A 13,471-nucleotide genomic window follows, 5' to 3' on the forward strand; every position below is an offset into this window, starting at 1 on the left:
ATGGTGTCTAAACTGAGCCAGCTGCAGACGGAGCTTCTGGCGGCCCTGCTCGAGTCAGGCCTGAGCAAAGAGGCGCTGATCCAGGCCTTGGGGGAGCCGGGGCCCTACCTGCTGGCCGGAGATGGCCCCCCGGACAAGGGGGAGTCCCGCGGCGGTGGCGGTCGGGCGGAGCTGGCCGAGCTGCCCAATGGGCTGGGGGAGGCGAGGGGCTCCGAGGACGAGACGGACGACGATGGGGAAGACTTCACGCCGCCCATCCTCAAAGAGCTGGAGAACCTCAGCCCCGAGGAGGCGGCCCACCAGAAGGCCGTGGTGGAGACCCTGCTGCAGTAAGGACCCCTTGCCCGTCCCCGGCGTCCAGAGAGCCCAGGGAGGCCCACCCTCGGCTCTCAACTAGCCCTTCGTCTGGGAGCTATGGCTCTTAGCCTGGCTGTGAGGAAGGGGGACAGGGCCCCCGAGAGCTCAGGGCGTCCTTGCTCAGAGGCTGGAGTCTCCCAGCCCCTGAGCTGGCCCTCGGCAAGGTCCCCAGGTCCCGTGAGCCAGGGCTTTCCACCCAGTGCTTGAGAAGGAAGGGCATGCTCCAGGGGAGCTCTGAGCCGGGGTGGGGGTGGGGGTGGAAAGCAGGAAAGCTCATAATTCAAGTGCCTGGAGAACCAGAGGGTGGTGGGAACTCTTAGCCCCCAGGGCCATTTCTACTTCCCAAACCCTAACTTCCTGCTACGCACTCAGATCGCAGGCTCCAGGGTCAGGAAGCACGGTTAGCGAGAGGGGGTGCCGAGGTTAGGGGCTCCCTTAGCCACCCAGGGACTCAAGCATCAAGCCAGGAAAGCCCAGGTCTTACCTGAGCGAGATGGAACCTCGGAGCAGGACCTGGTTCCCCTTTCCTGCACAGTGTCAGTTAGGCCCCCACAACTCACCAGCAGGCACCATTAGAGGCCTCCCTGTGTACCCCCATCCACTGGCCGGCTCCCCATCTCCCAGAGAACTGGGTGGGTCTGAGCCCGATGCCTCCCCTCTCCTCAGCAGTGCTGACCTGGTTACTAATTACCCACGAGCTTTATTATTTCTCTTTTGTTTTATAAATTTATAAACGGTAAAAGGCTCTGATAAGGCCTGTGATCATTAACTTGTAAAGATGGCCTGGGGAGACCTGGGCCAACCAACCTCCCACCAAGCAGGGGTGGGGGGAGGGGGCCCAGGGGCTACAGGGACTGCCTCCCCAAAGGCTCCTAAGCTCTAATCCTAACAGCCAGGCACTGTACTGCAGTTTTACACGGAGATGTTCAGATAATGTTGAGACGAACCCTGGAAGGAAGCTAGGCATAACTCTGCTTCACAGATGAGGAAACCGAGGCCCAGAGAGGGAAGGTAGCTTGACTAAGGCCACCCAGCTGAGACTCCACAGCCACTCTGTTTGGTGCTTTCAATTGCCAGGACGAGGCAGCCAGAGGGAGAGTCCCAGAGACGCTCTCTAGGGGACCATCTCTTTTTCTGTCCAAGGTCCTGATCCCCGCTTGGGGTGGGGGAGCCCTCAGGGTCTGCCTGGCCTTGTGAGGGCCCGGGCAGGGGGCAGGGAGCAGCTTGGGCCCCCTGACTTGGCAGGAAGAAGAGGGCAAAGGGCCCTGCTGAGCTGCAGGGGAGGGGCAAAGAGTCAGGCATTGCCAGACCCAGGGCGAGGGCCACCGGGACAGGGTGGGGCTGGGCCAGACCTGCTCAGGGCCCCAGATGGGACTGGGGGCTTTGGGGTGGGAGTGGGGGCAGGAGGTGCCAAGGGCCTTTCTTACCTGGCTGGGTGGGGCCTGTTGATCAGCAGCCCCTTTAGTGGAATGGTGGGTGGGGGGAGGCTCGATCCACAGCACTTGAGGGGGGAGCAGAGGTCAAAGTGCTCCCTGGGGACCAGCAGAGATCCTGGAAGCTGCGAGAGAGAGAAGAGCCACTGAGGAAGACAGAGGGCATGGGGGAGGGGGGGGGTGAGATGCAGAGGCCTGGAGAAGCCCAGGGTAGCGGAGGAGCCAGGAGGGCAGAGGGGCTCACACCCAGCTGGGAGAAGGGGCTGGGGAGAGAGCGAGACGCCCCAAGCCGAGAGGAGGCTGGAGTGCTTCCCCGCCTGCCCCGATTGGGTTTTCTTTAATGCTAACAGCATGCTATTTACTTTCCATTTAAATTTGAGATGTTGCTATAAATTATCAACCAGCTCCTTGTTCCTGCGGAGTTTATAACTAACTACCTGGGTTACTTATTGTTCAGGTAACAAAAGGGATCTGAAAACGCCCCGAGGGGAAAAAGTGGGGCCTCTACCCTCAGGGCACAGGAGGGAGTGGGGTGGGCACCCGTGAGGAAGGCCTGGACACTGGGGGTGGGAGAGGTTAAGGCTGGAAGGGATGGTGCACAGGCCAGGTTTCCAGGGGAAGCCGTGTCTTTGGAGAAGACAGTGTGTGGAAAGAGGCAGGGTGGGTCCTAGGTGAGCAAGTGGTGATCGGGAACCTGAGCTCTTCCCTCAGACCTCCACCCTTAGTTCACCGCATGACCTTGGGCAAGTCTCTTCTCCTGCCTCAGTTTCCCTAGCTGGCCGATGAATAAAATTCAAATTCTCTGTCCTGGTTCCCTGACCTCTTCTTGAGGGAACCTTCTCTCCCTCCCTCCCTTTCCTCCAGTTATGTTGAATGCGCTGATTCCTACCTCAGGGCCTTTGCATGTACAGCTCCTTCTGCGGACACTTCTTTCTAGATCTTCCCATGACCGATTCCCTCTTCTCCTTTTGTTCAAATGTCACCTCCTCAGGGAGGCCCTCCTTGACTCCCTATCTAAAGGCAGGACCCACTACAATCATGCTGTCTTCCACCACCTTCTGTTACTAGCCTTTGTCCCTTAACTTTATTTATGATGATCTATTTTTGTGTGTTCTCTATCTCCTGTCATGAAAATAGAAACTTTTCAAAGCTTCTGCGTGGCCTGGTTTACCACCCTGATATCTAGCCCAGTGGCTAACACAGAGCAAGAATGAATGGGTGGCTAGGGTTCCCTGAAGCCCTGGGGACATCTGTTAAGGTCAAGGGAGGAACCTGTACCCAGGGCTCCTTCCCGGGTCTCCTCCCGGGTCCTCCCTGTTCCTGAGCAGCTCAAACCACAACCTGAGGGTCTCTGATCCTCTCCATCAGGCAGCACCAGGGCATTGAGACCCAGGAAGACAGTGGTTAGGGTGGGACAGTCTGACATCTCTGACTGAGGCCAACCTGCGTGGGTTCAAATCCCAAATCAACCCCACCCTAACCTGGGCAGGTGATTTCATGCCTCTGAGCCCTAGTTTCACCCGCAAGGCAGAGATGACAATAACACTTACCCGCGGGGCAGTAAACGGTTACTATGAGTAATAGTCCCATTTTACAGATGAGCAAACCTAAGGCTCAGAGTGGCAAAACGACTTGCCCGAGGTAATTTACAAAGTACTAAGGCTGGGACTGGGACCCCAGGTCCTCCTAATCCCTGTGCTCTGCACAGCACCCTTGAGGTTGTATGCCCTTCCTTGATAAGCTTATTTCCTTTTTATCCTCCCGAGTTCTTCTTGCTCTCAACCTCCCATCCACTCACTTCCATGCAGGGCTCTAGAGGTCACGGTGGCTCATTTTCTCCTCCTGGCAACCTATGAAATACTATTAACCCAGTATCACAGCTGGGGAAATTGAGGCACACTGAGGTTAAGCCATTTCCCAAGGCCACCTGGAGAGCGAGTGGCAGAGCTGAGATTCCACCTGAGATGGGAACCCTCCCCCCTCCACCAGCCACATGCACGGAGAACTCAGCTCCCCTTCCAGCTGGTCTCCAAGCTCCACAGCCTTGGACCCTCTGAAACCCCCGGGGCCAGCGAGCCAAAGGCCCAAAGTCTTGAACCTCTGATTGAGCCCATAATGTGTAGCAGGTGGGAGGAGGAGACGTGCGCAGATCTTCACCTCTCCTGGGTCCTCTGCCCTCTGCTCTGGGGCTGGGGGTCCCATGGCCACATCATCATGATGACGACGATGATGATGATGATGGTGACAAATTGTACTTACTGAGCATCACGGGCCAGGCCCCGCTCTACACGGTTCACTCCTGTTTGAAACTCACTCATTTGTCCCAAGGGCACTGGGAGGCAGACGTGGGCTTCCTGCCATGGTACAGATGAGGCGTGGGGCACGCGCACATCGTGCTAGGGCGCCGTGGTGGGATGTGAACCCAGGTTGGCTTGACCCTTAAACCCATTAGAATAAGAGCAGGAGCTATCTGGAGAGGTGGCCTCTTCGTGCTGGGTTGGGAGAACTGCCCTGAAAAGGGTCGGGTCCTCTGAGACTGATGTGAGCAAGAGACAGAGCAAACAACAGAGACACAGACAGGAGAGACAGAGAGAAAGAGAGAGAGAGAGAGGCAGAGAGAAGCTAAGACAGATACAGAGAGAGACACGGTGAATCAAATGGACAGTGACAGATAGTAAATCTTTAGTGTGAGCCAGGGAGGCCCCCCTGAGAGAAAGACTTAGCTCATTCTCTCCTGAGAAGAGAGAAGGGAGGGAGGGAGGGTTGCTCAGGAGGGTGATGCCTACAGCGGGGGGGGGGGGGGGGGGGGGGGGGGGGGGGGGGGGGAGGGAGGCCAACAGGCAGCCTGGCTCCAGAATCAGATAAACATGTTTGCCTCGAAGCACAACACCGGACTTTGTACCTCGTTTCCCTCCTGGCTCTGACTGGCATCCAGGGAGCAGGGGAGGGGTTGACAAGGAGGATCCTAAATGCAGGGAGGAGGAAAAGCTCCAGGAGAGCTCTGGTTGGGGTGGGGGGAGGTGTCTGGAAAAAAGAGAAACATCCTGGAGTCCCAGCTAGGTCGCTTTGCACAAGCACTCCCTTTCTGAGGTTCTGTTTTCCCATCTGTGAAATGGGCACGTAAGTAGCACCTGGTTCCCAGGGTTACATGGTAAAATGTAAATGACCGGCCTTGAGCGCCGTGCCTGGTTCACGGCAAGTAAGAAACACGAATTCTCACGTCGGTCACTCTTCTACAACCGGGACTTTGCCGTACCGACTGCCGGCCGACTTAAATCGAATGGCCCCTGCCTCCCTTCCCTCCCTACGCGTATGGGAACTGCTGATAAAAAGGAGAAAGTCACGGGACCCAAGCTGCTGAAAGGCTCTGTGCCTATCACACCTGACAAGGGCATCATCAAGGGGGCAAGGCCAGGCTGGTCCTTTGGGAAGGAGGGAAGGGGAGAAGGCAGTATGAGGTGGGCCTCAAAGTGCTGGGGGGTTTATTTGCTTTTTGTTCTTTTACGATTTAGTTTTAAGTGTCATACGTGCATGAATAGCATATGGTACAACGATATATTACATTATTTTAAAAGCGCAGCAAAGCAACAGAGGACACCGTCCTCTCCCCCTGGCCCCGGCACTCCATTTCTATCTCAAGACCACTGGTGTCAAAAGTGTCTTCTGTGTTCTTCCGGTATTTCATGCAAACACAAGCAAATATGTGGAAATCTGTCAGGGCATTTCACATTTTACACAAATCGCACAGCAGACCTACCAGAGGGGCTCTGTTCCATCAGGGCGCAGGGAGAGCTTTCTCACTGGGTTTTTACGGCCGCATCTGCTGGAGGTACCGCGATTGGTACCCTTTCGCCGGCACTTAGGTGGTTTCCCATATTTTGCTGTGCCAAACATGGCGATGAACTGCCTCCCACACCTGCTATTTGTCACACGTGCGAATACTGGGAGGCTCAAATTCTAGAAGCGAACGGCTCAGCTGAGGAGGCGAGAGCCTCAGGCTTTGGAGCCACACAGCGCTGGGTTCAAACCCCGCCTCCCGCCCTTGCTCTCCTGTGTCAGCACTGTTGTGTGGAGCTGTTTTCATCAGACATATTTGTCCTACCAGCTCAGGGGAGGACGGGGCAAAGAGAGGAGGGCTGAGACAGAACAGGAGGGGGAGAGAGAGCATTTGTGTAGTACAGGCACTCAGAGCCCCCCCATTCTCCACAGTGAGCAGGGGATAAGAACATGAATCGTGGATGGCTGTCTCTCCAGTGAGACAGTCTCAGCCCACAGAGTGGGATTCAGGTGCGCGCGCGCGCACACACACACACACACACACACACACACACACACAGCTGTATACCAGCTGACAACCTTTTCACCTGGACCTGTCTGCCCCTGTGCTCTGGGAAACTGGCCAGGCCACAGCCTAGGGGTTAGTACAGATTTTCAGGGGGTGTTTTGACCCTATGTGATTTGTACCTGATAGGTTGACTTAGAACTGAACCCCTTCATATGGGATGGGACTCTGCTGGGCTGTCCCTGTGACCTTGGCCAAAAGATGCTATGCCAGCACTCTTAGCATCAGTGACCCTGCTTGTAAAATGAGAGAATTGCTTTTCTCTCCTTGTTTTCAGAACCACCCCCGCCAAGTAGGTCTCCCTCATCCATCCATCCACCTGCTCACACCCCTATTCACTTACCCATCTATCCTCCTATCCATTCATCAAACTACCCATCCATCCATCCATCCATCCACCATCCCATTTACCCAGCCATCTACCTGTCCACCCATCTACATATTCCCCTATCTACCTATCCATCTACCTTCCTATCCATTCATCCAACCATCCAGTCGCTATCATATATTTATCATCCATCCATCCATCCATCCATCCATCCTCCACTCATCCATCCATCCATCCATCCATCCACCCAGCATCACATTTACTCACCCATTTCTCCATCCCTCTATCCACCTACCCTCCCATCCATTCATTCATCCACCCACCCACTATCCCATCCATCCACCCACTCACCCATCCATTCATTCATTCATGCATTCACCATGGGCATGCAGGCCTATGCTGGGTGCTGAGAACCAGAGAGTTCCTGCCCTCCAAGTGTTTACGGTCTCTCACAGTGGATAAGACACAGCCACAAACAACATTTTGAGGTAGGAGGAGGTGGGGGTCTTCAAAGGAGGCACAAAGGTGAGGATCTTCCCCAAGTGGCCTGTATAGCTTCTGGTGGGAGTCAGTTCATGTCTTCATGTCAGTCCATATGTCTGTGCATTCATGCTTCTAAACTTTTCACTGTGCCCGCGTCTGTGTGGCACTGTTTGAGGCCTGTGTCCACACGTGTGTGTCTAGAAGTCTCTGTTCCCATGTTCGTGTGTCTGCGTTCCTGTGTCCTGGCACGAGTGCCCCTCCCTTGCTGTCCCTGAGTCTAAGTGTAGGTCCCAATCCCCACGCCTGCTTTCACCCCCAATCCCCATTCTCAGGGCTGACGGGACCCCCGACCCTGCCTGCACCCCCACGCCCAGCAGGCTCTGTCCTGGCCCCTCCTCCTAGGGAGGACCCGTGGCGCGTGGCCAAGATGGTCAAGTCCTACCTGCAGCAGCACAACATCCCACAGAGGGAGGTAGTCGACACCACCGGCCTCAACCAGTCGCACCTGTCCCAGCACCTCAACAAGGGCACCCCCATGAAGACACAGAAGCGAGCGGCCCTGTACACCTGGTACGTCCGCAAGCAGCGAGAGGTGGCCCAGCGTAAGTAAAGACCACAGCCCGTCCTCCCTGGCAGCTCTGGGGTGGGGGCCGGAAGCTCCTCCACCGCACGACGGGGATAGGCCGTCTGAGCGGAAGTCCATGCGAGTCAACGGGCGCTTAGTACCTGTTCTGCGCAAGGCACTCTGGGGGAGGGGAGTAGGTTGGTCCTGGGCATCCGCGGATGAGTGAATGGAGTCCTTGCCTTCTAAGTGTTCTGTGTAGATGGGAAGCAGAAAAGATCATCATGATACAGCGAGACATGTATTATAATGTGATAAAAACAACAGTAACGGCTAGTGTTTATGGAGCATTCACTGTGTGCCAGGCCCAGGGCAGAGTAGGACTACGTGAAGTATCTCAAAATGTTGAACTGGCAGAGGACCAGAGAGTAATCTATTGTCAGCGGGGAGGCAGGGGCATCAGGAGGGACCACACCAGAGGCAGAACTTTCAGACTAGGTCTTAAAGTCAGAACGGAATTTTGGCCCATGGAGGCGGCAGGGAATGGTGTTTGGGCCAAAGGAGCAGCCTGAGTAAAGGCTCAGAGGCAAGGTGTAGGCTCAGGGAATCCTCCATTGCAAACTCCAGGAGATGTGGCCACGCTCTCTTCAGAGAATTGTGGGTTTCCTTACTCTGACCTCACACCCCACAAAATCCCAAGTGCACTTTCACACTACTGAGCCTATGTGTAGACATTTAAAAAAAAACGTTTATTTTATGATTTATCCAAGTTTTTAAAAAAGGCAATACATACTTAATTTAAAAAAATAGGAGGGGGCACCTGGGTGGCTCAGTCGGTTAAGAGGCCGACTTCAGCACTGGTCATGGATCTCAGTCTGTGGGTTCCAGCCCTGCGTCCGGCTCTGTGCTGACAGCTCAGAGCTTGGACCCTGCTTCGGACTCTGTGTCTCCCTCTCTCCGCCCCCAACCCCCCCCCCCAACTCATGCTCTGTCTCTCTCTCAGAAATAAACATTAAAAATTTTTTTAATTAAAAAAATAGGAGAAAATAGAGTTTACAATAAAAGTTAGGTGTTCTTCTCCTAAAGGACATCCCCAGTTTTATGTATACTTCCAGAGATATTTAATGCATATACTAACAATATATATGTATTTTCCTCTGCTTTTTTTTTTAATTTTAAGCGAGATTTTTAAATTTTAAGTGCACATGAGTGGGGGAGGGACAGAGACAGAGAGGGTGAGAGAAAGAATCCCAAGCAGGCTCCGTGCTGTCAGCACAGCACCCAGTGAGGGGCTCGAACCCGCAAACTGGGAGATCATGACCTGAGCTGAAATCAAGAGTCAGATGCTTAGCTGACTGAGCCACCTAGACGCCCCTCCTCTGCTTTGCTGCTAGCTATTCTGTTATTTGGATGTACCGTTATTTGTTTAATTGGCTCCCTACCAAAGGACTTTTATTAGGGTTTTTCCAGTGTGCTGTTAGAACCAATTGCTTCAAAGAACATCCTTTTTTGTATCTATTTGTGCTTACACGAGAGTGTCTATAGAATAATTTCTAGAAGTGAAATTCTAGGTCAGAGTGTAGGTACTTGAAAATTTTTTTTTTAATTTTTTTTTTCAATGTTTATTTATTTTGGGGACAGAGAGAGACAGAGCATGAACGGGGGAGGGGCAGAGAGAGAGGGAGACACAGAATCGGAAACAGGCTCCAGGCTCTGAGCCATCAGCCCAGAGCCCGACGCGGGGCTCGAACTCCCGGACCGCGAGATCGTGACCTGGCTAAAGTCGGACGCTTAACCGACTGCGCCACCCAGGCGCCCCAGTACTTGAAAATTTTTGATAGATACTCCCGTAGTTCCTTATGAAGACATAGCGACAATCTGCATGTTTGGTAATTAAAAAAATAAACTTTCCTCACCATGCTTCCTGAACGTTTATTAAAACGTTAAAGTCCTAAATTTCACATATCGATTTGCTGTTTGTTTATTTACTTATACAAGCTGGAAATTTTTTAGCATGTCTATTTATTTAAAAAAAATTTTAATGTTTATTTTTGAAGGAGAGAGACAGAACATGAGCAGGGGAGGGGCAGAGAGAGAGGGAGACACAGAAGCAGAAGCAGGCTCCAGGCTCTGAGCTGTCAGCACAGAACCTGACATGGGGCTCGAACTCACAATTTGTGAGATCATGACCTGAGTGAAGTCGGTTGCCCAACCGACTGAGCCACCCAGGCGCCCCTATGTTTACTTATATGAGAGAGAGAGAGAGAGAGAGAGAGAGAGAGAGAGAGAGAGAGAGAATGTGAGCGGGGGAGGGGCAGAGAGAGAGGGAGACACAGAATCCGAAGCAGGCTCCAGGCTCTGAGCTGTCAGCACAGAGCCCAATGCGGGGCTTGAATTCACAAACTGTGAGATCATGACCTGAGCTGAAATCGAGAGTTAGACGCTTAACCGACTGAGCCACCCAGGTGCCCTTAAAAAAACAACTTTTAAAAGCCGCGAAAAACTATGATATTGGCATTATCAGCAGGCTGATTAAAACATTAAGTGAACTAACATTTACCGAGCAACCACTATGGGAAAGCATTAATGTTTTCTTACAAAGATGATCACTGATTGCTTATTCGTGCAGAAATAGCAACACCTCCTGATGCCCGAGGGGCCAATGAGTGTCTGCGCCACCTCTGTCTGCCAGGAGCATACTCTCGGGTCTCAAGGGGCTGGGACTGTAGATGACATACTTTGAAGGCACTAAGTGCTTTTATAAAATTAGCACGGCTTTAATTTACGCCTCCTTAGCAGATAAAACCGAAATAGCACATAATAGACTCTTAATTTTAGAGTAAGTGTTGGTTTTCAGAACTTCTGGGCAGATGGTAGAGAGACTCCCAGTTTACCCCAGACCCAGCTTTCCCTATTATTAACACTAGTATGGGTCATTTTTTTTAAAGATTTATTTATTTATTTATAGAGAACGCAAGCTGGGGAGGGGCAGAGAGAGAGAGAGAGAGGAAGAGAGAATCTCCAGCAGGCTCAGCACCGTCAGTGCAGAGCCTGATGTGGGGCTCCAACCCACGAACCATGAGATCATGACCCGAGCCTCAATCAAGAGTTGACGTTTAACTGCTTAACCGACCGAGCCACCCAGCCACCCCTAGTATGGGACATTTGTCATGATTAACAAACCAACACTGACACAGGATTATTAAGTCCGTACTTCGTTATTCAGATTTCTTCGGTTTTTCCCTAACGTTAATGTCCTTTCTCTGGTCCAGGATTGTATCCAGTTGTGGAGACGCTGTATATAGTTGCCATCTCGCCTTAGGTTGCTCTGGCTTGTGACAGTTTCTCAGATTTTCCTTGTTTTTTTTTTAAACTTTTTTTTTTTCAACGTTTATTTATTTTTGGGACAGAGAGAGGCAGAGCATGAACGGGGGAGGGGCAGAGAGAGAGGGAGACACAGAATCGGAAACAGGCTCCAGGCTCTGAGCCATCAGCCCAGAGCCTGACACGGGGCTCGAACTCACGGACCGCGAGATCGTGACCTGGTTGAAGTCGGACACTTAACCAACTGCGCCACCCAGGCGCCCCAGATTTTCCTTGTTTTTGATGGACTTGCCAGGATAGTTTCTAATGTTTATTTATTTTGAGAGAGAGACACAGTGTGAGCAGGGGAGGGGCAGAGAGAGAGAAGGAGACACAGAATCAGAAGCAGGCTGTAGGCTCTGAGCTGTCAACACAGAGCCCAACGTGGGGCTCGAACTCATGAACCGCTAGATCATGACCTGAACTGAAATCAGATGTTTAACAGATGGAGCTACCCAGGTGCCCCGACAGATAGTTTTCTTTTAAGCTGAAATATCTTAGTTTTCTGGGCCAAGTCATGTCTGGTACTCCAGATCTTGGTCCAGCCCGCTGCCAGGAGAGATGGCCAACGAAGTCAGTTGGAATCTGAGTCAAGCGGGCTTCTAGTGGCTTCTAGGTGGGTCTAATCCCACCTGTCCCCAGAGCACTGGTGCTGGCTTCTGCCTCTTGAAACTCAGATGATGAAGGCACTCCTGCACTATCCCCGACTCGATCTTCCTGCCTCCCCTCTCATAAAAACGGCTTGGCATTTATCTGTTCTATTCTCTTGGAGGCTTGCTCAGGGATAATCCAACAGTTTCTATTAATGTAGAACCAGCTGACAAGGGCTGGCTGGGTCTCTCCTCTCTTGGCCAACACTTGCATTTTAAGTGTGCTTTACAGGTCTGAAAAGTTTGAAATAGCTCTAACCTACTCAAGAAATGTGGTTCAAGTTTCTGTTTTACTGTGCATCCCTGGAAAGATACTTAGCCTCTCTGAGCCTCAGCTTCTTCATCTGTAAAATGAGATAGCAAATGTGTTAGATCTGAACAAATGCCAATGCTTACCTGGAGCCCTGTATTGGGAAAGATTGCAAGCTTATGTCTTGGCTCAGTAGAAAACTGTGCAGGTTTTTTTTTTTTTTTTTTTATTTTTTTCTTAGCAAATTTAAGATTTATTTTTTATGTTTTTTTTTTTTTTATGTATTTTATTGTCAAGTTGGCTAACATACAGCGTATACAGTGTGCTTTTGGTTTCGGGGGTAGCCTCCCATGATTGTTTACATACGACACCCAGTGCTCATCCCAACAAGTGCCCCCTCAATGCCCATACGCATTTTCTCCTCTCTCCCTGCCCCATCAATCCTCAGTTTTTTCTCTGTATTTAAGAGTCCCTTATGAGGTTGCCTCCCTGACTCTTTGTTTGAAACTATTTTTCCCCTTCCCTTCTCCCACGGTCTTCTGTTAAGTTTCTCAAGTTCCACATGTGAGTGAAAACATGGTATCTGTCTTTCTCTGACTTATTTCACTTAGCATAACATGCTCCAGTTCCATCCATGTTGTTGCAAATGGCAGGGCTTCATTCTTTCTCATTGCCAAGTACTATTCCATTGTATGTATAAACCACATGTTCTTCATCCATTCATCAGTGGATGGACATTTGGGTGCAGGGGTTGATTAGTAATGTCTGCCTTGGACACAGGTTAAGACAGTGGTGGTATGTGTGCTGTGTGACTGTCATCACTGGATTAGATGATTTCTAAAAACATTTCTTTCTAATGTTTATTTATTTTTGAGAGAGAGAGAGAGAGAGAGAGAGAGAGAGAGAGAGAGAGAGAGAGAGCGCACTAGCGGGGGAGGGGCAGAGAAAGAGGGAGACACAGAATCCAAAGCAGGCTCCAGGCTCCGAGCTTGTCAGCACAGAGCCTGACGCGGGGCTCTAACCCACAAACCATGAGATCATGACCTAAGCTGAAGTTAGACGTCTAAACGACTGAGCCACCCAGGCACCTCTAAAAAAGTTTTTTTTAATGTTTATTTATTTTTGAGAGACTGAAAGAGACAGAGCATGAGCAGGGGGGACAGAGAGAGAAGGAGACACAGAATCCAAAGCAGGCTCCAGGCTCTGAGCTGTCAGCACAGAGCCCGACGTGGGGCTCGAACCCATGAACCGCGAGATCGTGACCTGAGCTGAAGTGGGACGCTTAAGCGACTGAGCCACCCGGGCGTCCCCGGGTTAGATGATTTCTAAGTTCTAGCTGTAAACTCATTTGGCTCAGCACCCTGGGAATGAGAAAGACCCGGGAGCGTGGTCAGAAGCGGGAAGGCGGGAGTGGCCGGGGCCCTGCTGATGGCTCTCTGTGCCTACAGAGTTCACCCACGCAGGGCAGGGTGGGCTGATTGAAGAGCCCACAGGTGATGAGTTGCCGACCAAGAAGGGGCGGAGGAACCGTTTCAAGTGGGGCCCAGCCTCCCAGCAGATCCTGTTCCAGGCCTACGAGAGGCAGAAGAACCCCAGCAAGGAGGAGCGAGAGGCACTGGTGGAGGAGTGCAATAGGTATAGTGGCTGGTGGGTTAGCGGGGCTGGTTTGGTCTGGGCTGGGGCAAGGGTGGGTGGCTCTGGGT

At 52.0% G+C, this 13,471-nt stretch overlaps 1 protein-coding gene across 1 annotated transcript in view; it reads left to right on the top strand.

The window, feature by feature from the left end:
- Positions 1 to 13,471, top strand: part of HNF1A (HNF1 homeobox A) — a 21,620-nt gene continuing 8,149 nt past the window's right edge. The window contains exons 1-3 of the mRNA XM_003994731.5: positions 1 to 329; positions 7,346 to 7,545; positions 13,217 to 13,403. Coding sequence (XP_003994780.1) covers positions 1 to 329; positions 7,346 to 7,545; positions 13,217 to 13,403 — 716 coding nt within the window. The remainder of the gene's footprint in view (positions 330 to 7,345; positions 7,546 to 13,216; positions 13,404 to 13,471) is intronic.

The sequence above is a fragment of the Felis catus genome, chromosome D3, assembly GCF_018350175.1.
Source record: "Felis catus isolate Fca126 chromosome D3, F.catus_Fca126_mat1.0, whole genome shotgun sequence".
Classification (NCBI taxonomy): Eukaryota; Metazoa; Chordata; class Mammalia; order Carnivora; family Felidae; genus Felis; species Felis catus.